This window comes from Falco naumanni, chromosome 5, assembly GCF_017639655.2.
Source record: "Falco naumanni isolate bFalNau1 chromosome 5, bFalNau1.pat, whole genome shotgun sequence".
NCBI classification, from domain to species: Eukaryota; Metazoa; Chordata; class Aves; order Falconiformes; family Falconidae; genus Falco; species Falco naumanni.
Genome location: NC_054058.1, coordinates 47,580,988 through 47,607,890, shown reverse-complemented (window position 1 = coordinate 47,607,890; position 26,903 = coordinate 47,580,988). Strand labels below are relative to the sequence as shown.

At 39.2% G+C, this 26,903-nt stretch overlaps 1 protein-coding gene across 7 annotated transcripts in view; it reads right to left on the bottom strand.

Annotated features, from left to right (window-relative positions):
• The window catches only part of ANO4 (anoctamin 4), a 202,726-nt gene that overhangs the window by 26,884 nt on the left and 148,939 nt on the right, over nt 1–26,903 (bottom strand). For all 7 annotated transcript variants that reach the window (XM_040596624.1, XM_040596618.1, XM_040596619.1 and 4 more), the window contains 6 exons: nt 20,286–20,420; nt 19,448–19,544; nt 18,968–19,028; nt 12,269–12,351; nt 6,320–6,460; nt 3,530–3,694 (listed from right to left, as the gene is read on the bottom strand). In XM_040596624.1, the coding sequence (XP_040452558.1) occupies nt 3,530–3,694; nt 6,320–6,460; nt 12,269–12,351; nt 18,968–19,028; nt 19,448–19,544; nt 20,286–20,420 (682 nt within the window). The remainder of the gene's footprint in view (nt 1–3,529; nt 3,695–6,319; nt 6,461–12,268; nt 12,352–18,967; nt 19,029–19,447; nt 19,545–20,285; nt 20,421–26,903) is intronic.

The window sequence follows — 26,903 nt, the reverse complement described above, 5'->3', positions numbered from 1 at the left end:
ATGTTAAATCTGACATCCAGATAGTCTCTGTGATGTTCTGATAATGATGATAATAAAACTATATAGTAATAATACAATAATGATATAATCGAACAAGGAACAGTAATATTTTAAAAACTTATACTAAGCTTTTTTCATCCACAATTTATGGAGAAAAAATTGCTGTCACTGTTCCTATTTTACATACACAGTGAAAAAGCGTGAGAAAACTTTTCCAAAAAAACCAAAGCAGAACAATAGCACAACTGGGAGTTTTGTTTTAGCTACGTATGGAACATTTATCTCACAAAAAAAAAAAATCACCCTAGTAAGAGCATGCTTTGGTATGTTGGGTATTTTGGGCTTTTTGGTTTTGTTTGGGATCTTTTTTTTATTTTGAAAGAGAAGATACTGGGGAAACAGGGTCACTTCAGAGAAAGTCTTTTGTAATCCCCATCACCAGATGCATTTCTTACTCTTAGTTAGTGGCACTGTTATAAATCTTAAGTGGTACTTTCTGTGCTTAGCAGATACCATGCTCTCAAAATCTCTGGGAGACTGCTAAGTTCATAAAGCTTACAAAAACTAACTTGGAGGGCTTTCACAATTAGAATTTGTGAAGGGGCTTTGAACCTATGAAGTACATCACCACCACCATCAGTATTAGTGTAAATGAATGCAATGATTTCCATTTTCTTTAAATGAGTCTGGATCCTGGTCCCACAAAACGCTAGATGTCCTTAACTCACTGATGTCTACAGGGATACAAAGCTCCTCATATTTCAGGCTGAAGTACTTACTCCTAAAGTGCATATCAGCAATGTTTCTTCTCATTTTCAGTTATCCTTATAAACTCTTGCTTAAACTGAATTATGTACAATTTACAGATCAAACTGCCTGGTTAAGAACTGAAGTCATCCTGAATTATCTTATCCATGTTAACAACTACTTCTTGCTTAGAATAGCTTTTTGCTGCCTTTGGAGTAAATAGTTTTCTTTCAAGTAATGAAAAAGGTGGTTTCTTCTAGGTTCAAAAGGGTAACTGTAAAAGTGCTAAATATCTGGGTGGTTTATATCCCGATCCCAGCAGGGAGTGTACTGTTTTACAAATGTTTGTCGCTCTGCAGAAGCGGGTATCAAAGCTGTATTCTGTCACTGTTCCTCCTGGAACAGTAAAGACTGTGTTAGAGGTTCTGTTAACAATGCTTGTATCCAATTATCTGCAACTGCTGTTTATCGCTACTGGTCCCAAGGCACCATGTTTAGGATCATGTTCTGCTCTGTGTTCATATTTTCTATGGGCAATATCACTGGAATTAACAGCTTTTATTAACCAAGGTAAAGCTAATGATTGTTCCCAGGTCAGGCTGCAGGATTATCTGGGAGACACATTATGCTTGAAGGTGATTTTTTTTTTTTTTTTTTTTTTATGATGAATGTGTCAGTGTTAAGTACCTAGCTTTCAGAGCATCCGGTCTAGAAGTTACTTGTGGTCTAGACCTTTCCCCTGATGCTTAGAGAGGCTGCCATCTCATACCACAATCACTGGCAGTTTTCCAGGCTTCCTAGCAGTGAATTCCCTACTGTTATACACATCTAGGTCCATTCAGGTTTTATTACTGCATATTTACTTGCTCTCCTGCTACTTTTCTTGAGTCACACCTGAATTGCTCCTGGGGAAAAAAGTTGTTCTTTTGGGGGGTTTGTTTGGTTTCTTTTTCCCCAAAGAAATCTCATTACTGTCCTTTGGTAAACTACATTAATCCATCATGGGAAGTGAGGGATTGTTCTTAAGTCTTTTGAAAAACTCCTGCGGTTTCATATTTTGGGGATCTTTTTTTTCCATGAGTTATATCCAGATCTAAGGCTGTTGTGTTTATTGCATGGTAATAAGTATAAAGCTTAAGCAATCCACCTTTGCAGTGCTCTACTTATTTGATGTATTTTATGAAGTAAAACAAAGTTTCTCAAAAGGCACCTTCAAGCCATTTTCCATTATTTTAAAAATTTCTCTAAGCTGTAAAACTCTTTGAGAACCAAGCAATTTTTTTTGGTGCAATATTTCTTTGTTGCTACTACACTGCATACACAATGACTTTTACTGAGAGCTTGGAAATGGATGTTGTACTGACATAGATATATCTAGTTTTCTTTTTATTTCTTTTGTGCTTATTGTGTGCTCTAGGTGGATTAAAGAAAACCCCTAAAAGCTGCAGACAACAAACAATAAATCAAAATAACATAAAAGAAAAGAGCCCTCGGTACTAATTCAGACAGAATAATAGTTTCCACCTCTTCTTTCTGTCCTTTCCCAACCTACAGACCCACATTAGGGAAAACACAGGAAAGTCGACAGTTCTTGACAGATTGTCCTAGCCACCAATACAGTCTTGCCTATGCCAAGGGGAGAAATGAAGTCCCGCAGAAAAGCCTCTTGGAATGTCCTGCTATATAAATGAGGGGCTGTTAAAATTAATTTTTAGATTATGAAAAGGCTTGGGTATTGCACAGAAAAGAAAGCAGTCTCCAGTCCAGCACCTGAAAATGTGCAGGCCTGAAATAACATCTCATATTTCTCCCGGGAAGTCAGTCAGCATATCTGCTGGAGCAAAGCCTAACATGCTTTTTGGAGAAGATGCTTCCTTCTGAGTGGATAGAAATACCCCACCCTGACTCCAGTACCTGGATGGTTTGTAGGCTGATTCCTCCTCCTCCCTGAGATGCATTCTTATAATGTCAGTTGACAAAAACCTGACACTAAAAGGCCATATACCTCTTGGCAAGAGCAACTAATGGAAGACATATTGCTATCACAGCAATATACAGAAGTATCTGCATCTCAATGGAAGGACGAAACTCATTCCCTATCTAATCTATATTATGCTGTCTTACTGGGGCTGTTACCACATAGAAATTCCATTTTTGTCTTTGCCCCAGGTCTAGTTCCAAATTAGTTCACAAGAATAGCTTGACCTTAGCCAGCCCCCCTACAATGCACCCAGACCATGTCTCTGGTGTATCTTGGCAAAGGCCATAGGCAACTCATGGAACAAGTCATGTCTGCTGAAGCTTTGTGAAGTTTACAGCCCAAGGAAGTTCTCCTACAAATGGACATTATGTCTGTATATGCATATCCTCACTGGTAAACTATCGTGAAAACTGAAGCTGGAATTACTGAAACTAGTATAGATAAGAGTTAAGATTGGCCACTGTATTTAAAAAAAATAAACCAAAACACTAATTAAAAAGGAGGATATTAATGAAATAGACTGAAACCTGCAAACATACGAAAGGAAAAAACAGGCAGAGGCTAAAACAGGAGTATGGACGTGTTTTTAGAACATTCAAACGTGCTTTTCATTATGTTTTAGGTTTGAAATTGTACTTTATACGTACATTACTTTACAGTCATTTATGTCCATCAACAATAATGCCATGTCTGGCTTAGCAAGACATTCCATGCCTGCTGGAAAAGGAACCTAAAGCACTCAGTGGTCTGCAGGCTGATCTGATGCTCAGGTATAACTTTGGATATGTTAGTTTTACTCACCACATTTAGTAGCATGATGATGCAAAAGTTGATGCACACTGCAGTCCCTGTAGTTGCAACCTGAGAGTTATTCCTGATTAAAGCCCACTTAAAGGCAGCAAAAGTGCTGACAGTCACAACACGGTAAATAACAATTCCAAAAACAGCAGCAATCACCACACAGATCTAAAGGGGGGGGGGAGAACGGGACACACAAAAAAAAACAAAACCAAAAAGAGAGAGAGAGGAGAATCTGAAAACATTAATAGAACAGGAGTTGACTTCTTCCTGCAAATCTGAAAACTAAAACAAAACAAGATTTGAAAAATATATCCATTTTGATTTCAGAGGAAGGTTTCAACATGAATATTCTTATTGTGAAGTCATTTTTATTTTCCATAGTCAAAAATATCTTTGAAATCATATTAAAATAATCTTTAGTTTTAAACATTTTTTTGAAAATGTACCTCTTCCTTAGTATTAATATGGGAAACAGTGTTGCCAACTCTGGGAATTAGAAGTTTTCCTTGCACGCATGTTCCCCAATGTGCAAAGGCTAGTCCCAGGCTGATGTCCCAACTTGATGATGTCACATTTGGGATGGATTTTGTGCTCTGATGGACTTCACGCTTACAGGAAAAACTGTGTCCATCTGTAAGCACTGCCTCAACAACAACCCTGACAATGTACTCTAGCAAATTGTTTCTTGCTACAGTTCTGGAAAGATTCTATCTAGGGAAGATATCTGGAAAGATTCTATCTCCTCATACCTCAACAAGGTAACAAATTCAATTGCCCTTGTAATTTCTTCTCTGGTGAGACTTTCAGCAAAAGTGACAGTTATAATGTGAAAGCCATGCAGCTGAGCCAGGATGCTAAATTACTTGATGTTCTATATGCAACAGTTGAGTACTAAATGACAACTGTTTTCCATTGTGACCAATTTACGTCACAGTTTAGCAAGGTTTCTAAAGGACAAACAGCTGGGAATTAGCTTGGGTGACTCATCTCATAGAAACTCTGACACAGGGCTTATTAGATAAGGAGAGTTACATACAGACAGCTTAAACCTATCAAACTGGAAATACACCTAAGCTAATTGAATAGGCAAAATTATTTTGAAAACACTGAATACTAATCAAGCTGGCTTAATGTTTTATTACTTACAACATTGATTGCCATAATCCCAGTGCAGAAGAAAAAGTGTGCATTAATGTGAAGAATTCTCTCTGGGTTCCCTGCATAGTGTTGAGGGGAAGGACCACTTTCCTTTGTTAACAGGAAAACACTAACCTGGTTCCAGGTGTATTAGTAACTGCACTGTGAGAGTCAATGCCATGAAATTTTGGGAACTGCTCTAGCTTGAAGTTTTGGTAAGCATATATCTCCTGTGCTTAAAGCTATAATTTTTAAGGAATATTTTTACCTGAATGGGGGAAAATTCATAGTTTTTCTAACTCACTGGAAGCCCACGCTATGCCAACAGTAAAAAATATCTTCAGTGAACATAATCCTTGTCCTGTTTCAAGGACTGTTATGGAGACAATTTGTGGTGCATGCAATTCAGAGCAAGGCTACTCTCTCTGGCATTTTGAGCAAGATCTATCACTAGGCTAAGAAGATTAATGACTGTGTTTGCTAAAGGTAGGAAGTGAAAACTGTCTCCCTTAAAAAAAAAAAATAATATATTTTTATATAGGGAAAATATGCAAAATGTTGCAGGTGTAGAATCAGTTCTGAGCAGATACTGCAGTCCTGAGCAGACCTAAGTGTCTTCAAGGGCTGAGCCAGACAGTACCCTGACTCCTCATGCCCAGTGTTTCTCTATGTTTCTCTGTCCATTCACCTGACATACCAGAGCACAGTTCATCTCAAAAATGCTCTTGCCTTTCTTGTCCAGGATTGCTTTGGACAATTTTTAAGCCATTAGTTTCTTGCAAGCCCTCTGCCCTGTTCCCTCACATCTCATTCAAACACAAAGTTGCTGGGCTAGCTCATTTACCTGGCTCTCCACAGCTCCTGAAGTTATACACATATATCTAATTTTCTAGCCTCCTGGAAAAGCCCTAGTAAACTCCACAAGGGTCTGAGTTGAGGCCAGTTGTGTTTTCAAGACCAGTCATACCACTGCTGTTGTCATGTAAATAACAGTGAGTAACAACAGCTTCAGTGAAGTTAGAGGATGGGGGCATTTCAGCTGAAATGCATGTATCTCTCTGTTAGGTGAGATTTCGCTGCTGCATTTAGTTTTGCACTTCAGAAGGTGGGGAGATGTCTCATTTTACACAAGTAACATCAGTTTCTCCATTTCAATTGCATTAGGAGTATGAACCCTCTTTCCTTTCTTCCTCAATACACTGAAAAACCAGGACATATTAACATCATTAAGGCACCTTAGCTAGGTTCTCTGTAGAGTTTGCAAAGAACTGCCTCTTCCTTGGCATGTCTCCCCAGCACTCTGCACTGTCTACACAGGGAAGGCAAGTAAATCAGTGAGCCAGTTCCGTCAGCTGAAGCTGGCGCCTAAATGTGAAAATGTCACTATTCTGGCATGTGTGTTGCTACATATAGTGTTGTACGTATAGCCTTGAAGGAAAGACTTAACTATCTGTGAGACTCAATGAAGAGTAAACTAGTGTAGCACTTTAAGAAACTCAGGTGATTTTCTATGTATTTATTTTCAGCCTGTGGTGAACATGCTAGAGTTTATTTCGCTTTCAAGCAGTCATATCTAATATCTCCATACTCTCTCAGCAGAGGTAATATTATTTTGTATTTTTTCAGCTGGTAAATAAATAAAAGTTCTCAAACCATAAAAAATATTCCAGATGCAGAAACAATGAGTCTGCTGCATTTATCTGCAAATGCTTGATAAGGCTCTGGCTTCCCAGATATGGGGTTCATTCGTTCTTTCTTGGAGTACTTGGCTTCAAACTGCGGACGTATTTCCTCCTAAAGAACAGACAGACAATGTTCACATACAGCACAGGTAGGAAAGATTCTGTAGGAAACTTCATTTGTCAGATACTGTTGTTGGGAATTACATCTTTGAATTCAGCAGTTGGTACAGCTACTGTAAAAGCTGAGCTGTGAAATCAGGTGTCCTTCATGGGGACTAGAATAAATCACTGTACCCATGAAAACATATTGGAAGTATTTAGTAAATTCATCTAGACAATGCCTTTTGAAACTATATGACTGTAAATCAAATCATTTTAAAGTTCATACCACAGAGTTTTCCAGCCTGGTATTATCCTATAGATACTGGAATTCTACATCAGAGAAAAAAAGAAAAAAAAACCAAAACCCACCAACTTTTTTCCAAAACTAATTGCCATTTGCTAGGTAATTGGTTACCTTCCCATTATCAAAAAGAAGTTTCTCAGCATTTGAAGAAGCCGCCATCATGCCATCTAATACTGCTCAATCCCTTCCCAGCTTGGACAATATTATTAGCAGGAACAGCTTTCAGCAGCAGAAATATCAAGTTCTGCTTTGCCATGAAAACTCTCTTCTGAATTGAAACCTGGGGTTTCTTGGGGAGAGGCTTGGCTACATCTGTTTACAGCATTGTCAGAAGACAGGGTTCACCCTTAGTTGCAATAAGACCTCACATTTTTCAGCTGTAGTAGGGCTACCCCACCACCCTGCCACCTGGGACGTTCACCAACAGCTGCATATCCTGTGCCACCTCACCCAAGTTTGACATCAGAGATGCTGTCAGAGATGAGACAAAGCACCAGGCTGTGAGGATGAACTGTCACAGCTGCTGGCAGTACATTTACATTAGATCAAGTTTTACAATGCTCTGATGCATGCTGGAGAACTGCTCCATGGTACAGCTGGCTACAAGGGAGCACACAGGCAGCTATGGACTGTCTTTGCAGCTTTTCCACCAGGCCTCTGCTGTGTATTCCTTTATAAATGCCAAGAACCCAGTTTACCAATTTCAGTCACTTCCAGCCCTTCAACTGCATTTAATTGAACTTTGACTGAAAGTTGTAAATACCTGGACCTTAAATGACTGCATTGAAATAGGTGAATGTTAAGTGCTCATACAAATATTTAGAATGTTAATAAAAATAAGATATCCTAAAATTCTACACCCTTTTAATAAAATTCTCCCGGGGGGGGGGGGGGGGGGGGGGGGAGCGGAAGTTACGTCTCATTCTCTCAAATTTTGAAGGCACTTTCTCAGTACAGTTAATTTCCAAACTCAAGCAGCAACCTGGTAACATAGCATTAAAAAAGCTGAGGCAGGTATGCTCAGTGGCAATGCCTGTGTAACTAATTACATGCTTGAGGAAATCAGCCCTACATTAGCTATATACAAAGGCTAGACATGTTTCTGTGGAGGCAGGGTAACACCTTGCTCTTATTCTACCTTGCTCAAGCTGTTCCTGTCATATCAGGGCTGAAGGCTGCTGAGCAGACCATAACCTAGCAAGAGAAACACTGCAACTAGTATCCCTGTGTTCCCAGGGACAAGCAAAAGGCCAGAGTGTGATAGCATTGAAGCAGGATGCTTGAGAATGACACCCTGTAAATTGTGCAAGGGCTCTGCCAGCTGGCTTACTGAGTCATGTACAAGAAACCCTTTTTTCTTTACAGCTTTCTCTAAGACAAGGTTTGATTATGTTTTAAAATCTGCCCTAAGGGGAAGTCCTTGTCATATCCACCCATCCATGCATCTAGGTATCTCCTGCGATCTCCACTCAATTCAGATAATGCAAGTGCTGTTTTTACAGATACCCTCTACACAAAAATGAAACTCTGACATGAACCTTCGTACCTGTTTAATGACACTTAGCAATGCTAAGCACAGCTTGGGGTAGGAAGTGACCAGTACTATATCTGTCTGAGCTTAATGACAGAAAGTGACATTGAAGAAAAAGGAAAAAGTACGCTGTAAACAGCAACAGAAGCCATATTTCAATGGAGAGTGCCAGGAACTCTGGTTGGTTTCTTGTTGTATGCCCAGCCAAGACCCAGTTACTCACCATGTCTCCCACCTTGCACCTAATTTACAAGAAAAGGAAATCCAGATATGCAGGTTGAGAGAGTCAGAACACATTCAGCTCATGTCCCCAGGCTCGGTGACCTGGACACTGCAGGGGCTGCTGCATGCTTGCTTTGGGTGAAAATCTAAAGTAGTGAGGAATTCACAAGGCTGTATATCTGAACAACTTCAATTCTGCTTCCCATCATCTTCATTGTTTCATTCGTCTCTTCATTTAGAGCAGAGAAGTGTTAATGAAGTGATAGGAAGCCTTATAAATGTCGTGTCCCCCCCGTCTATTGTTGGCAGGAATTAATAAATTTCCCTCTGTAGCAAAGCCTAATTTTTCAATTTGACAATGAAAATTAAAGCAAGCAAAAGCTAGACATAGCAGATAATGTTAATAAAAATAACAATCTTTATTGTCAAAAGCTTGTGACTTAAAATGGCAATTAGAAGTCTTCAATTGATTTCTTTGAAATAACTAATAAAAGAAATCACATGATTTTTTCCAGTGATAACTGAATGGAACATAGAGAGGAAATTTAATTAGCACTGATTTTATTAGAAAGTAGCACTGTAGGAGTAAAATTTTTCACCTTATGGAGGCAAAATTCTCACTGACATCTCACTGACATGTACAAATTTATGATCAAACTCAACAGGATGTGTCTTTTTCAATCTACACAAAACAGACTGTTCTCCTTCCTACCAGCTTCTCAAATATGGATCATTTCAACTCTCTACTCACAGAAGAAACCATACTGATTTCAGGAGTATCAAGTATGGATTAATATGCACTGCCTTAGGCCAGATCTTTCTGCACTAAAAGAGCTACTCTAAATTTCTTTGTAAAATATATCCTTCTCTTTCAGGAGGTTTCTGAGTCCCTCCAGCAGCTGAATTCTTGCAGGAGTCCTATCCTTTCTATCCAAGGATATATTGTCCTCTATAGCTCAGATGTAGAAAGAGGATTTGTAAAAGACCGAAAATCTGAATCTTGATCAGATTGATAGAACCCCCAGAAGTAAGTCTCCTTGCAAAGCTTGTGGTTTGCAGGTCATCCTGCTTGCAGCTGAAGGCAACGGCAAAGTGAAGAGGTAGACTTCGAACCACAGAACAGGGAAATGATCTCAACGCTTTCTCACCTGGGCCACTTGCTTCCAAAGTGTGACTGTCTCAGGGGCAAAGTCCTGCAAAGACCCCAGTGCCAATGGAAAAGGTCAGCATTTGATACTCAAGAGGAAGATGCAACGGTCCATAGAACCTTAGAACAAGGACATGCTTGAGTTGTGCAGTAAGTATGGGCACTTGCAGCTGGAGCATTTTCAGAGAAGACACCTCTAAGTATACCTTCCTGGGATCTCACTGAATGCTGAACAAAGGAGGAACTGATGCCTCAAATGCCAATGAGATACTGATGCTCTGATGACTGGTCACATAAATCTTTGCAAAGCAGCCAGCTGAGCTCCTATTGGCATCTTTAACCTCTAACTTGGGAGAGAAAGGTACCTTCTGGCACATGGCTTCTGAAAGGACTGCTACCTCCTGCTGTAAAGACTTGAAAAACTCCCTCTAGAACTGTAAGAAGGTGCAATGAATAGGTCTGGAGAAGTTACACTCACCACTGCCCCAGGGCACTTGACCAAGGTCTTGTTGACAGAGCTCATTGGAAAAAGTCTGGTGTGAGAAAGACCAGCTGGCCATCAGCAGGGAATGGTCTGCTGATTCAGAAATCCTCTGAAAATTACCGACAGGCATGTGTCACCCTGAAGCCCAAACTGAAATAATCTGCCAGTGGAACGTAAGCACCTCTTATAAAAAAATAGTGTTATTTGATAGACATCATGAAATAAACACACCATATTTCTATGAGGATAGTTTCAACTACCAGAAGCTCTTTCAGGCTCTCTGACTGGAAGAGGAAAAATGTAGCAACTGTATTCTCTTTGGTCTTTTCAGTGTTTATTTCAGCTAAAGACTTAGTTGCATAGGCATGCTAATGCTCTCCCAAAAATGCTTAGAAAGAAAAGTGTGACTCTTGCATGGGAATGCTTTCCTCCAGGCTCTGCAAGAGTAGTAGCAGCAAGGTTTGGGCATAAAGAGGAGAAGGGAACAGAATGGGGAGTGGTCCTGAATGGGCTTGAAGCTGTTGTGCTCACACCTGAGCAAAAGCCTCCTCCAAGCACTACCACAGCAGCCAGAAGTCACTTAGTATTATTACATGGAAAAAAACCCCCAACCAACCAACCAACCAAAACAAAACAAAAAACCAAAACCACAGCATCACTTAAGGACAACCTTACCAGGAAATTCAGTATTTGTAAATGAACTGATCATAGAAGATTCAGGTAGACTGGCTTTATAAATCAGCATAATCCCAAATCCACTTAGACTAACTGGTGAAAGGTGCAGATACGTAACATCCCAAACTATAAACATCTGCAAGACCAGGCTTCCTGGGAAAAACATAAAAAGGGCCTCATACTGTTCCTCCTTGTATATTTGTTAGTTTAAATTCTCCTTCTTATTCTGGGGACACTGAGCTATAATCCTGACTTGGAAATGGCATCTCTCTTTTGCCTCTTGACAGCAGCAGCAGTAGCTTTTTTGCAACCAGCCATGAGGGGCCATGATCACTGCAGGTCGATCCTGACCAGTATTTGAATGTCAGGCAGGACCATCGGTGTGGTCCCTCTGTAACTCATCAGCACTGGCAAAAGCAGGCTGCTAATCTCAGGAGAGTTAAATCAGCACTAGAGTATTTTCTAAATTTATGACAGTAGTCCTGAAGTGTCACCAAGAATTGACAGCATATATGCACAAACGATAATGTTCCTTTTGCTACAAAGAACAATTTCTAGTTGTGTAAGTTATTTTCTGTGATGTTCTTGGATTATTTTCTTAGTCATTAAGCATTAAAAAAATAATCCTATTAGCAAATGAGCAATTGTACAGTTTCACGGCTTCATTGAACTACAGTGCCTTGTTAGAGACAAAAATCCTGTAAGTCAGAAGTCTGTTTCTCTGCTGGCAAGATTAATGAAAAAGAAATTCTTCCACAGAGGCAGAAATCTAGAAGTTCAACAGCATTGAGACCACAACAGCAGCCTCTTACAGTCCCTCCAAGACCTTCAAGACAGTCTCTGGAGGGGAAGGAGAGCAAACTGTGGACATCTATATGTCCAAATCCCGCTCAAGGAGCGCTTTTATGCAACACCCACTGAATCTTGCTTTTCTCCTGCATAATAAAACCTTCTAGTGGAAAAAAAACTTAGACCTCAGCTCTCCATCCCAAAACCATGCTGTTTCTTTCTGGTAACCACCACAGAAAAAAAGTCAAGGCTATTTTTTGCTGTTTAGTTTCCTCCCTAAGGGGACTTTCTCTATCAGCAGAGGATGAATTAAATCCTTTGAGTTGGTTCATCTCCCTCAGTCTCTCCACAGCGCAGTATACTTAGGTTACCAGCACCTGAATGTTCAGAAGCTGGTACAAGCCTCACAAGGATTTCTTCTTCATCAGTATTCTTAGTGGCTATTTAAAACATAGATAAAAGCTCATTTGCCAAAATGAATAGTACCCTGTGTTGTAAAGAATTTCCTTGGATTCAAAAGTAAAAATTTTTATCTAAAATGATTATTTCCTATTTTATGAAGATTGGAAGAATGAATTGAAAATATTTAGAAAAGAAAAACATGCTTACATTTTTACACAAAACTTTTCATATTAAAGATTAAAGAGTACATTTTTTTATACACACCTCTTCTTCTTCCCAGTCTATCAAGTCCCAGTCATACGCAATTACTGCTCGCCTTCTTTTCCAAAACTCCAGAAATACAGTTGCTGCAGCAAACAGAAAAAAAATCACGAAAATGTTTTTAAGTCAAGAAAATGTTAATACCTATCAAAGAACTGTTGAATGAAGCTGTTACATTATTTTAATTTCTTTGCATAAATGGGTTCCTTAGAACAGCAAATCATGCTGATGATCAAAACTGCTTTCAAAAAGCATTGCTTTCTAAGGATTACTTTGTGTGCTTCAAATATGATTGAGGCTTTACAGATTTCATTTAGTGCTAATGAGAATGTTACATTTCTAACTAGCCAAGGAAGTACTCTCAAGAATAAAACTGTTCCTGTGAGTCATCATTACTAGATAAAGCAGATTTCTCATGAAGCTAAGGGTCTCTGTGAGCTATTGTAGATTAAACAGTAACCTTCCTTTTTTGAAGACCATTTACAGTACACAGAAAGCGGAACCCAGAGGAAGCACATTTTCGCATGTGTGAATCTGCAGAGTACTACTGAGGAAATGGGAACTTTTGTTTTACACCTTTCTAATCCAGCCCATTTCTTTTATACTACATGACTGTGTATATGTGGTGTGGAATTAATATCTGACAATTAAACATTGTGCTGTACAGCCCTTATTGACAGAGTTCAAGATGGTGTAATATGCGTCTACATGACTGTGCTTCCATTTTGTGATGGAAAGAACAATTAAGGAAGCACTCAGTCATGAAATAATGTGTTCATATTGTGTAGATTAACACTGAGCCTGTTATATGTGGTTATATAAGGTTTTTTGATTTGTTTTGTTAAAAGACTGTAGAAGCTGCCTAAAGCTAACACAATCAACGGAGAGGCTTCCTCTACCTCTGTGAGGTTTGGCTCTTCCCTTTGTTGCTCACTAAAAAGCACCAGGCTGATAACCTCTTTGTTCATGAACTAGCACAGTATCAGCTGTAACAGTGTCACAATCGCCTGGCAATACGTTCCACATCCAGTCCTAAAAGCCTCTCCTTAACAGACTATCTGCCCTACTGCAGCATACTGATAGCAATGCAACATGATACTAAACACTAATATCAATTTGGTGAAAGTGAATTTTTAGCTAGTAAGAATTGTTATATTTTAATGTATTAGCCAATGCAGCTAAGATATTCTTCGAAAATGAACACTGCGAGCAGATAAGGTAAGGTATCAAAAATATGTTTAAAGGGGCAGCTATTTGGTTTGAAGGCTTTTTCATATATCACATCATCCTTTTCCTGAAAGCTGGAGTTATGTTACACCAGGTAACCAGCTGCTTTGAGTTAATCTAATAAAGAAAGTAAGTTCAATCTCCTGAGCCTAATGTTTCTATGACTCTTTGTAACAATGTCAGTATGATTGGTTGGGATCAGCAAAACTAGTAAGTGCTAACCAGGCTCCACTGCTGCTGAAACACCACAGTGTTCATTCCTTGACTTGTCTTCTGGTGGAGCTGCTTCTCTCCTATCAACTCATATTGAATTATTTTGTATAGGCTAAACAAGCAGCCCTGAACTTTTTGGAGACCTGGGAGAAACAAGGCTGATTGATTACTACCAATCTGTTTCCATTCCAAAAAGCGGATGGAAGCAGGACTCAAACGGGTGTATGAGTCCACAGGCATGAACCTCTCAGATAAGTCTGTGCTGAACCATACTTTTCTTTCTTCTTTTGCACACACCTGGGGTGAGGAGTATTTAGTACATTTAGCACCTGTCAGTGTAAGTTTGTTCAGTTACTGAAGCTTCTTTAGAAAGCTATTTTGAAATCATTAAGTAGCAAATAGGATGATCTGCATAGTGCTGTTTTAGCTTTTACTGTGCTGTGCTTTTCTTCCTCTACCCAGGTCAGTATGCACTTTTCCCTTGCTACATATTTAAAATTGTGCTATAAATGACCATCCTTGATTGATTCACAGTACTACTGAGGTCTTCTAGAAACATACTGCATTTTGAAATATCTCTGCTTTTTTTCTAGTCAAGTAATCACTAATACCCTGTATCACACTTCAGCATTCTTTTCTGACTTTGACAGCTCAACAGGACACGGCTGTACTTTTTGTTCTCCCATTTTCCAATTGGTATGTTTAAACCAGATGCTAAGAATTCTCCAAAAATCCTGCTCGGAATTTTGAATTTCTTACAGGCCTTAACTCCCAGGTCTTCTGCTATCTTTTTCTATACTATGCTTGCCCTGCTTCAGAGCTCAACCTTGCAGCTCAGTCCTCAGCATCCACTTGTACAAACAGCTGTCTTGCCAACATTTCCTCTGATGCTTCTGAAATAAGCTGTGATTTTATCTAGTAACGCAAATGGCGTCTTGCAGCAAATAGTTTAATCCTGATCTTTCAGAAATCCTCTTCCTGTTGTATTTCAGAACACCATTTACTATATGCATCTGACTTCTGGAATATATTCTAAATACCAGGAATGTTGTTGAAGAATGTCCTTAAATTCTGTCTCCTTAGAGAGCAGATCAATGTGAATGTTTTACGGTAGATGCAAGGTTTGTAGGAAAGTAGTGTCTAATTAATATATTTAGAAAAAAATGTTTTATGTTGGTATTTCTTATTGCCTGAAAAAAGTGTTAAATTTTTCATGAAGGCCTTCCCCCCCGTGCCCCCCCCCCCCTTAACTTTCAGCAAGTGTTCTAAAGCTACTTCCTTTATCAGAGGAAACAGGCTTCCAGGTAGACAAGAAGAAATTTCAAAAAGGACTTTTCTTGTGTCCCTTAGTCTCCCAAAGATATATAGAGACAGAGAAATTACCATCAGCCCACCTTGTCTCTAGCAAAGCATAAGAAATGATAAATAGCTGGACTCTCCTGTTGGACAGTTACCAGTTACAGAACTTTGCTACTGAGCTTCAGGAAACATCTAGATAGCGATATCTTTGCACTAGCTTTCCCCAGTACTTCAGCTGGGAAAGGGAAAGCTGAAATTCCATCTGGCTCTACGGCAACATGTTGGGAGTCAACTAATTATCAAGTTTACCTATATTTTTCTCTGAGAATGACTTTTTTTGCACTTTCACTGTCAACATATATCTGGAACAAACATCTTTCTTTCATTTTCTGTCTTTGGTAAGAATCCAATTCAGATAGTAAAAAGAGAGGAGTTTTTCCTAGAAATGGGATCTACCTTTTCATCAAGCTCAACATATCTCAAGAAGTACATAAAGGGCAAAGTGTAGGTGTTTCCCTCTAGCACAGAAACACAAAAATGGCCATTGCTCACCTCTTTTTGAAAGCTTTGAACATCTGGAAAATATAAAGACTAGAGATTCTCAAAAGGAAGAATTCTTTTCCAGCTTCTGAGATGGTGACACCTCAGTGAGCATCAACAACAATCTGTTCACCAATAAAAATGCATTAGTGTTTATAGGGGCTTACTGTTTCCTACAAACCACAGAGATTTTCAGCTTCAATCCTTTTGAAAGGGTTTTTCCTTTCAACAGAATCTCCAGTACAGGAAAGCTTATACAAACTACCAGTGAATTCCTCCTGTGTACCAAAGACAGTCTTATATTTTGTCCTTTGCTACGTCAGTCTAAAATGAAAGTTGTTTTATGTCTTTCAGGTACAGCTTAGTAAAATCATATTTTTTCCTTATTATATCAATTACTTTTACTTCTTATATAAAATTTTGCTTAAACTGGGCAGAAATACAGTAAATGAGGTGATGGGTCAAGATATTTTTTGGACAAAAGTGTGTTTCTATTCCAGTTATCTCCCAGTGCACTTGATAATTCCAACCTTACTTTGATGGGACCCACTTACCCCACAGTGAAGCATTGTAAAAGAAGGGTCCTTGTGCTTCAGAGTCCTACAGCCAGATTCATTGCCATTCCACAAATTGGGCAGCCCATACTGATATTTGTTGTAATTCCTCTCCCTAGCCTAGCCACAGCAGTTTGCTCATCATTTGGAGAAGTATTTTATTTCTATTTTAAAAGTGAGCAACCCACTTTGTCCATCAATTAAAGATGTCTTTAAGAGTAAAGGAAGGAAACCACCATACAGATCACCTCATGCCTGGTTTTGAAAACTCCAAGCAAATGGCTGAGGCTCCTCCCTCAAGATGGGAGTTCACGAATGGATCTAAAGACAGTCAAGAATGTACTTTAGATAATAAGACAGTGGCTAAGCTCAGGCTAAAGAGGTAACAAAATTCTAGCTGCCTTGTCTTGCTTTCATTTTCTTGATTTAAAATCACTACCGTCATTATTTTGTATGCTAGTATCTGTCAAGCTGAACCATCTAGAAGGCTGAACTTTTTACAGCCGATTTGTCATGCACTTGCCAGTTGTTTCATGTTGACAGAAAACATTTCCACAGTCAAACTGCTATCGTTGTTTCTTCTCTTCTCCTACAATTTGCTGAGATGATGGTAATGCCCACAGCTGCCAGCAGGCCTACTGCAGCTTGAAAATCCATTTAAGACAGACGGTAAACCAACTCATAAAAACAGTACCAGAAAACCCCTGGGAAGTGCAGCTTTCCTTGTTCTAAAGCTGCTTTAGCCCTAACTGTGTGGAAAATACCTCCACAATTTCACTGTTGTGTCAGAAAAGTCTTATTTAAGAAACTACGGTTTTGGTGGAGCCACAGAACCGCCCCATGCCCCAAACTCTTACCCTACACTCACAACCTCCGTCCTGTTGCTACCTCTACATCCCTCTTGGCAACAAGCTCACAAGCATGGTGTAAGCCAACAAAAGTGGTGGGGAAGTCTCTCACCTCAGACACTGTCCAATAGTCTCTTCTCCACTAGCCAAATCACGCAGAGGGCAGCATTTGATATATTTTTTCTTATCTTTCTGTGGGCTTATGTTCTGGAGATGCATGGATGGGCAGCGCATTTCCCACTCCTGGCAGGCCGGTGGGGAGATATCCCCAGAGGGGATTGGGTCTGGGAGTCTAACAGTGATTCTGGAGGGGAAGGGAGGAGAGGCTAACCAGAGTGAGGTGCAGCTCCTGTCAACCAGGAACAGGAAAGAGAGAAGGCCTGCAACATTTTGTAGGCAGGCATGCTCAACCTGCTCAGCCTTCTCCCAGGCTGCCACCACAAGGCAGGACCAGGCCTGGTTACCTGAGTGAGGGACTCACCTTACTTAGAGCTGCTTTTCCTACAGCCCTGGCTCTGGGCAGTGCTAAGACAGGTGCAGTGCTGTAAGCACAGCTATTTCCTGATATCAGTAACTGTTAAGGAGGAACAAAAGCACTTGTGCAAAAAGCTGTGCTCCAAAGATATGCTCACCAGCAGTTAGGAACAGTGACATAAATGTTCAACAGTGTTAACACATTGATTTTCTTAGCTGAGATGGAAGTCCCTGCCTCTGAACTGTCTTGGAAATGTTCAACTTCAGTGAGCGCATAGAGAACAAGGTTGGAAAAGCTGAGTAAACATCCAAAAAAATCTTTAAATTTTTGGTGATCCTCAGCTCTGGTATAGCTCTAAAACAACACTGAAATACCAAGGAGAAACATAAAATCTGTGGATTTTTTCCTTAATGTAACTTGCGGTATTTTAACACTGTCAATATTACATGAAATGGCATGAATAGGCTTGATTAGTATACGACCTAATTTTATCAGTTAACTAAGACAAAAACAGAGTTTTGGAGCAAGGAACTGAGACAGACAGGTAGGCTAACCTGTGTTGTCCTGATGGCTCTGATGTTGCCTCCTGGATATCTCTTGTGCCTCAGTAAAGAGATTTGCAATTTAAAATGGAGATTATAAGAATTACTTGGACATCTTTCCAAAGCAGTTGGAGATGTTTGAGTAAGAACAGGAGAACGATGGCTAAATCAGGATAGGTCAAGCACCTGGAGCTGTGAGATGGATGCCATTTTTGAGGCACCTCATCGAGCCATTTTCTAAAGGTGTTAACCTTCTCTCAGAATGGCATGGTAGCAGCTAAGAGTCTGGGCATGCTCAGGGCATATTTGAAAGATTTTTTTGTGCTGCCAGAAATCATTGTTTCCTTTTACCTTCAATTCTGCTCACAAGACCACAGTACAAAGAATAGTTGAGCCAGAAATAGAATTGTCCTATGGGCAAAATTCAGCCTCCATGGCAACAGTTAGACCACTCTTGGATCAATTTGTCACTCAACTCTCACGTTTATTTCACCAGTTTTGCTTTAATTACAACTGATTTACATGTATTGTAATTAAAACAAAACTGATGAAGTAAATGGAAGATTTGGTTGAATGGCAAACCAGCTTACATATATTTAAGTTTTACTGCTGTTCTACAAGGTGGGAAAAACAATACATTAATTCATTTTAGTACAGACACTAGACTAAGCTGCCCTAAGCTAAGAGAAGCCCTGAACAGTAACAGAGAAAAGGCCTCAGAGCCAACAGATCAAAAACCAGTTACAACCCACCCCCCCAGAATATAACTATCTGCATAGACACTACATACTGCACTCATGTTTTTATTTTAATCAAAATTATCACATAAAAACCTGATTTCAACCACTTCCATCTTCCTTTTGCAGAAATAGAAAAGAATCAAGCCTATACTGATTTTCTCAGTGTTTGAAAAAAAAAAATGTGCTAGAAATTACAAAGGCCTATGTTGCATTACAATCTTTAAGAAGATTGTGCAATTACTTAATATCAAAACAAAAACTTACCCCATACCGCCATGAAGACAGCAAAAAAGACAGTCGCTCCATTGTCAAAAAGGTGGGTTACCTGAGGAATACATATATTAATAGTGTGATCAATTTGTGATAATTTGTGCCTACTTGGCAGCCTGGCCTGGGACTGCCCCCTGGCAACACCATGTGTGAGCATCATTTCAGACCCAAAGCATTAGTTTTATGGAGCCACATACAAAGGATGGATCATAAGATAAAGTCTGATGCCAAGGACATCGTAGCACATGCATCTAGGACATGACCTCGGGGACTGCTGAATCTCTTAAGTGCAAATTGCAAAGTGTATTACAACCCACACTAAGTCTTGGTAAAAGACAGTGAATGTTAATATTGGCTGAACTTGATCTGCTTTTTCAAGATTTCAACTACCCAAGCTCACTAAAGACAAATGCAAAAGGCAAAATTAATGCTTTTACCAGGAAAGCATTTCTATTTGCATAGTTCAAAACATACCTTGGCATAAACACAGCTGTCTGACAACCTCATGAAGGGACAGTATTTGTCACATATAGGACACATTATGATATCTGTAGCTTGACAGACTTCTTTACTGGAAAAATAGTAAAGATAATAATTAATAGTTTGATGCACAACAATCAGTCTTAAAATGGATTGATAAGTATCACTAATAATCAGTTACTTATTGAACAATACTGGTTCTGTAACTAAAGCCAAGATGTTCATAACTGCATATATATAATTAATATTTCTTGACTGTCTAAGACTTCAAAGTGTATAGTCATAACTGCAGAGGCCAGATCTTCAGGGCCAGCTGAGAAGTATCTCTTTACCATTTCCAGCTTCTCCTTGAGTCAGAAGTGACCTTTAGTAGGAGGGTGAGGATGACTGCAGATAAAGTTAAGCTTAATGTGTTCTTAAGTGTGCAAGAACATAGAGGTGCAGCACTCAGCAGAAGGTCCAAGGCGTTCATCTGAAGCATGCCTCCCTGTGGTGGATCTTTGGGAGGGGCCTTAAAAACAGTGAAAATTCCCCACTCTTCTGCTGGCCTGTTACAATAGTAATGAAGTAGCCCTACTTTTTCCCTACCTCATACTGAGTTACCAGCATCATCAGCAACTGGAGCTGGGCAAGAAACATTGCCTCCTATCCCAATTCAGGAGCACAAAACAAGGAAAGCTTGATACTGGGTACCTTATGAGAACCAAGCACACTCTTTTCCTCAGTATTCATTCAACAGTTCAAAATGAAATTAAAAGTTCCTGTGAAATTCTCCTAAATTATTCATAACAACACACAGTTGTAATTTCCCCTGTAAAAGTGCCCACATTACCTGACTTGGCAGTGGTTCAAAGTGGTGACTCCATACAAAAAGACAAACAATCCAATGAAGGCAGCTGGGAAGAGCATCCCCGTGTACCAGCCTAACCAGGCAAAGTACAGCCCAATTTTCTCACCGAAGTACCGTCTGTTTTAAAGCAGAACACAGCAAAGTTACCTGCTATTTAGAATAAATCTGCTTAATCTTGCTTGTTAATAGAAAATAAGTATTTCTATCATATCCAAAGAGTAGATTAGAGAGCAGAGTCAGAATTCCCTGAAGAAAAAGCCTGCAACTAGGTTTCTAAATCCATGCTGAGGGATCTGCCTTACAAATGAACTTAAAACATTAATTTAAAAATTCACTAACAACAGTTTACAGTGACATGAGTGGAGACCTCAGAAAGGAAACACTGAGCTCATTTGTAACTATGAAACACCTAGTTCTTTGTATCTGGGAAATTGATGGCTTGCCTTTCAGCTGTACTTCTGAAATGCATTGAAATCAGTTCCATCCCTAAAACTGGTATAACAGCAAAAATTATTTAGGCTAAAATTATTTCTAAAAAAAATAATCAGCCAGAGGTTATTCTCCAATCCAGTTCATTTTCATTTGATTCTTTCTTTTCTCAGCTCATTTCCTAGAAAACTAATCTCATGATTCTACCACAGGTGGAAAGTAAAGGGTAAGTGAGGTCCACCAAATATCTTTATGTATCATCTTGCACTCCTTTGAAGAAAATAGTTTGAATTAAACCTTATTTGTAAGTTATATTGCTTAAACGCTAACAGCAAAATGGCCAGGAAGCTCCTATTTGCTACATATTCATTAGCATTTTTGTTCTCCCAAACACAACCAAACCTTTATTTATGTGTTAAAGAATACATCAAGCATACAAAAAAACCTGCTGAACTCAGCATAGGAGCAGGCTCATGCATTGTCTTGTGCTTGATGGTCTTGTGCACAGTAGGCAAATGATCAGGTTAGGATGCTTTACAAATCAATATGTAATTGTTGTGATAACAATGAAGATTGCAGGAGATTATTTGCAAGATTAGTTTTAAAGAATGAGGCAATATGATATTCTTGCACTTCAGAGACTTGCAGACAAACCTGCATACCAACTGAATTTGAGAATAGCTGCTGATGAAAACCCACTCTTATGCTAACGATGCAACTTCTGATATGTCCAGAAACAAAGAATGCAGTGAGCTACCACTGCTGGCTTCTTCAAGCTACCAGAAAACATCTTTAGTAAAAATTTCACAGTGAGGAGGAAAAGACCCATGATGGGCTATAGGGCTGGAGGCAGTAGAGAATACAAACACTTGGTCTGAAATGGACAGAATCATCTGTTTTCAAATGGATATAAAAAATTTCCTGTGGGAGCAGTATCTGTCTGGGCTGAGCTCATGCTCTGCTGAATGATACTGACCACTGATTATTATCATTTGAGTTTACCGGATCTGTATAAGCCAAATATTGTCATGTTGCTTTTATTCTGTCATTCAACAGAGACTCAAATTTACAGGCTAAAGAAGTGGTAAGATAATAATAACAAGGGCAGCAGGTCTGGCTGTAAAAAGACACACTGGAAACTGCTTTTGGAGTTCTGACTTACGAGTGTTAGTGAACCCTTTGGCCTAATTAGGGCTGACACCTAGGATGTCAAGCTGTGCCTGCTGCACTGAAAAGGCAAGCTCACACTTTGAACTTACTTCCACTGAGTATTTACAATCTGTTTTTCTCCATGTACATAGGTCAAAGTAGTGAAGGAAACCTAACATACATCAAGATTTATTTATTTCATTCCCTACATTCAAGGATAAATGTTTCCTTGTTCCATTTGTTGAGCCTTTCCACCTAACAGTGCAAACCATAGTACTTTTTTTTGATCTAGAGATCAAACAGATTCATCCTAGATGAAGACCAAAGCAAGGCTTAGTGTGTGTATAAAGAAGAATGAACATGACAGCAGCAACCCAAATCTCTGCAACATAAGGAAAAGGTGTCTGAGGCCATTTGTGAGCCTGGTTTTTAAACCTAAGTGCAGCATGTTGACATTACTTTGATACATATTGGTTTAAATATGGACAAACAGCCTCAGTCTTCCACTATTGCCCTTTGCTTCACAGCTTGTATTCCAGAGGTTGTACTATTGTAATTTGCATCAGGATAAAGTTAATATTTAATTTCTTCTGGCCCTGTAGCTAGCATGTTTTTTCTGAAAGTTTCTGCTCAGATACCATTAGGATGAGTGCTACAGAAACAAACTATGACAGTAATAAGGTCTTTGGAGGCCTTCCTAGGTTCCATATTCAGAATATTTCCACATTCATTTCAATCCATAATTGGGTTAGCCTGGACCATCATCAGGAGATGAAGATGATTTAGGGATACCTTTGCCACTCTTTCCCTTCAAGTTGCACCAGATATGGAGAATAAACTCTTTATTTCTTCTCTGTCGCTATATGCAGAACAGAAATTTCATATAGCTCTCCACAGTGATGGCATTTCTCTTACCTGTATGCTGGCACTTTAGCCAGAACACATTAATCTACATGAAGAATTCTAGAGATTTTTTTCCTAGGGTGCATCACTGTGCACTACTTATACCTAAATTTCACTGATTATCACTCTGCTCATTGAAACCCTCTTCAAAATTTTCCAGTGTTGTTAACACCTGCATTTTTGTTAACTTTGCTAACTTATTACTATCCAACTTTTCATATTGTTAATAATAATAGAAAACAATGTTTGGTATCTTTGATGGTTCTTCTGTCTCCCCTGAAAATTTCCTCCACAACTAATATAAAAAGCACAGACAAAAAGACCCCAAGCACCTAATAGAATAATCCATATCACCTATCCTCATATATGGTGCACCATTAGAACTATATAAAAAAAAATAAAATATTCAGCTTCTCCATTTTATGCTAGTGTGTATACTAGCCCTCCAATATCATCTGCCTTAATCTGTCTCTCCCCTCACTGCATTCCAGTGGTAGAACTATCACTGATTTAAATGGGCCAAGATTTCAACCTCAGTATTATAAATCAGGCACATTTTTAAAAAGTATTAAGCTAGAAAGACAGACTTTAGATGCGTAAAACATGATACTGAATTATTCTGTATTTAACAACCTTCATTATATAATCTTTTGCTTTCAGGATACCTAGAAGGAAGTCATAGAGCTAAAATATAGACGGGTTTGGACTCAAGCCAAGAACCTAGTGGTGGGAAAATCACTCAGGGGAAATTAGAGAAAACTGGGGTCTGATAGAAGTTGTAGTATTACAGAAACCCTTTTAGAGTAAAACACAGTTGCCACTTTCAGGGTGGTTGGTATGCATGGAATCTGCTCCACCATCGTTCCCTAGGCAGCACAACCTGCTATCCTAGAGGTGCAGTGGAGGGTGGAGTGGAGTGAAGACACTGCAACCAGGCTCTGCTGCCCTGCAGGATTGAGAACCTGATGGTACCACACAGCTGATAAGCTGCATAGTAGCTGTCAACTGGGAAATACAAGAGAAGATGTCCGTTGCTGAGGCAGAACTGTGGTGAAATCACTTTCCTTAGGCAAACCTTGCTCATTATATTCTCATTATAATACTAACACACACCTCCATCCCAAAGTTACCCACCTCCAAGGTACGATCACCCCTCACCAAGCATGCACTTTATATTTTTATTGGCTATATCTTTAAATGAGAAGTGAGAGAACTTTACACCGATCAATAATAAAAGAACGAATGACTAGAGTCACTCAAGATCCACCTGAGAGTAAACAAAAGTATAAAAAGTAGACAAATGAGGGGAGAAGTTAGGGAAGACTCCATCATAACTTCCGGGATCGGTCGATAGGCTGAACCTGTCTTGTCCCCCATAGGGACGCCTATCAGGAAAGAACTTTATCTCATGCATGCTTAATAACTAACTCATGCTAGCCTGATTATAGTTTGGTTGTATATTACTTCAAGCTTGTTTTTGCAGATAGTCGCTATCACTGGCAATCACAAACCTTAATTTGTCACTATTTTATATTAACAGTGTTATTCTGTAAACTATCAGTGTTAGTCCTTTGTGTGTGCTAGCAGTCACCTGCAGTGGGTCATAAATTCGAATAAAGTGGGAAGACCTGCCGAGGGGTCCCCCTTGTGCTGTTGGTGCATTTCCCTGAACAAGTCAGTTGAATCACCCTCTGATCCAGCAGGGCTGTTCAGTGAAGGGTCCCTATAACGGGATGCTGACAGACTGGTTGGGCACAAGGGTCTCGGCTTTCCTGGGGCGCTGATAGACAGATCCTTTCACATGACACTATATCTTCATTAATCCTTTTTCAGGTCAGAATGAAATCCTATACAGAATTTTTTAAATCACAGAAACAAGTTGTGAGGGAGCTAGAACTTTCCAACGGGTGTTTTGGCCACATGAAGCTCTCATGTCAGGGGCAATGGGATGGGGAGGAAGGCTTGACAGGAGACTGAAAGGGAGTTGTCAGCTTGCAATCAAGTCATTTAATGTAAACAGAATAAAACACATTACTCAGACATTACATTTGCTTTCAGGTTCATTCAGGTATCTTTACAATCACTTTATAAATAGTTTTCTCCTTCCCTTTATGTCCTGTAAATAACATACACAAGCAGCAGCAGAAGCAATTTGTGTGCAGCTGAGAGGGAAGTAACTATGCACAGAAATGTGAAGAAGGTGCTCCAAAGCTCCCAGGAATCACTGCAACAGTGTCTATTGATTTACATGGTCCCAGAGTATATAAATACAGTAAGTCCCGCCTCTTTCCAATTGCTATCAGTTGTAAGGATCTTAAATTATTTTTGTAAAGTAACTATGGATCCTAAATTCCAACAGAAGTGTCATTAAAATCATGGTACCACATCTGTTGATTAATGAGAGCCTTTGCAATTGTGCCAAGTCTGCGCATTCATAAGTGCCATGTGTTTCAAAGCAGAGTGAAAGCAGAATCATACAATTCCCCTCAAATGATTTTTTCTTGTTTATTTCTAGCAACTAGTATCTCCACAACAGCCAGCTGATGAGATTAAATGAAATCTGGGAGGCACCAAACTGGCAGCACCAGAGATGTAAGGCCTCATATTAATAGCTAAGGAAGAAATAGAACAGCACCAAAGTATGAATAATTTCACTTACCGTTGCGGCAACTTGACTTTAAGGTGGAAATATCACATCTATTAATGAGACAATTATATTATCTACATCTAATTTACTCCTTAGCCTTTCTAAAGCATATAGTAAAGGGGAATGTCAGCAGGCAGCAATAAGTTCTGTCTAGATTTCTGTGAAAGAATTAACATCCATCCACTGCTTTTGTACAGATGGAAACACCACTCCCTTCAAGCACACCCCAAGTAGCTGTTGGTATGGGAAAAAGGCAAAAAAGTTGCTCTTGATGCAGAACTGGTACTAAAAAAGCTTCTGTTTAAAATATGCATGCTGAGATACTCTGAGTGAAATGAACAACAGGTCTCGCTGGTGTTGTCAGCTCTTCACTTGACACGTGAGCTGCTGACAGCGGCAGTAGATAGGAAAGATTCAGGAAGAGCTAAGGAAATGTGAGGGATCTATTATCTGTGAAAGGAGAAAAAAAGAGGCATTCCCTCCCCTTTCCTGTCACCTCTCCTTCAGTGAATTCATTGCAGCCACGACAGGCTGGGCTGGGACAACAGCTTTGAACCCTGCTGAGCACTATGGCTACTGAGACTCACGCTGCTGTGAATGCTCAGGGAGCCTCACAGCTCTCCCTGCCCCCTTCTCCTTGGTTAAAGACCTACTCTGACCCACCACAGAACACTCATGACCTCAGCTAGGGAATCTGCTATTTTGATTGCTTTTTTTCTTTTGTAAAATATCTGTGGAAAAATCTGTGGATGTCACTGTCTGATGATAAGCTAAAGCATCTTACAAAATCTTAAATATCAAACCCAAGATACTCAAGAATGCTGCTACCAAGGTCCAGAACAATCATGAATCTAACCTTGCTCGTTCTGTTACCATTTATTCTCAAGCTTAAAAATCCTTCCAGATGCCTGAATGTTCATATTCATAAACAGAATTAAACCAAACCCCAGATACTGGGTCAAGAAGACTTTCACAAGCAAGAAATGTTGATGAAGAACAGTTGCCTTGACCACCTTGGACAAATGATTAAAATGTTATAAAAATAAGTTGTTTATACTGCGACATTAATATCTTCTTAAATACTGGAAAATTAAAAATTAAAAACTTAAGTATAACTGTTGGCCTCTCTTTAATGTAATTTGACAAAAATTCCATATTTCTGTCCAGGCCAGTGTATTTAAAAAAAAAAAAAAAAAAGATGCTTTGAGCTTTGAGGATTAAATTATGAAGTACAAATACATTACTTTGTTTTCTAAAGCATTTTAAGAATTACGTGACTCAGTAAAACTTTTTTTATTTTATTTCTCTGTGAACCTTTTCTCCATGGAAATTGAATACCTCCTATTTTATGAATAGACAGTTTTTATACATCCTTAATAACACCGTCTGTCTCCAGGGCCACTCTGCACAAATCTTTCATCTGAAAGCAATTTTGAGAATCAATAAAAGCAAAATTTCCCATCAGTTACAGA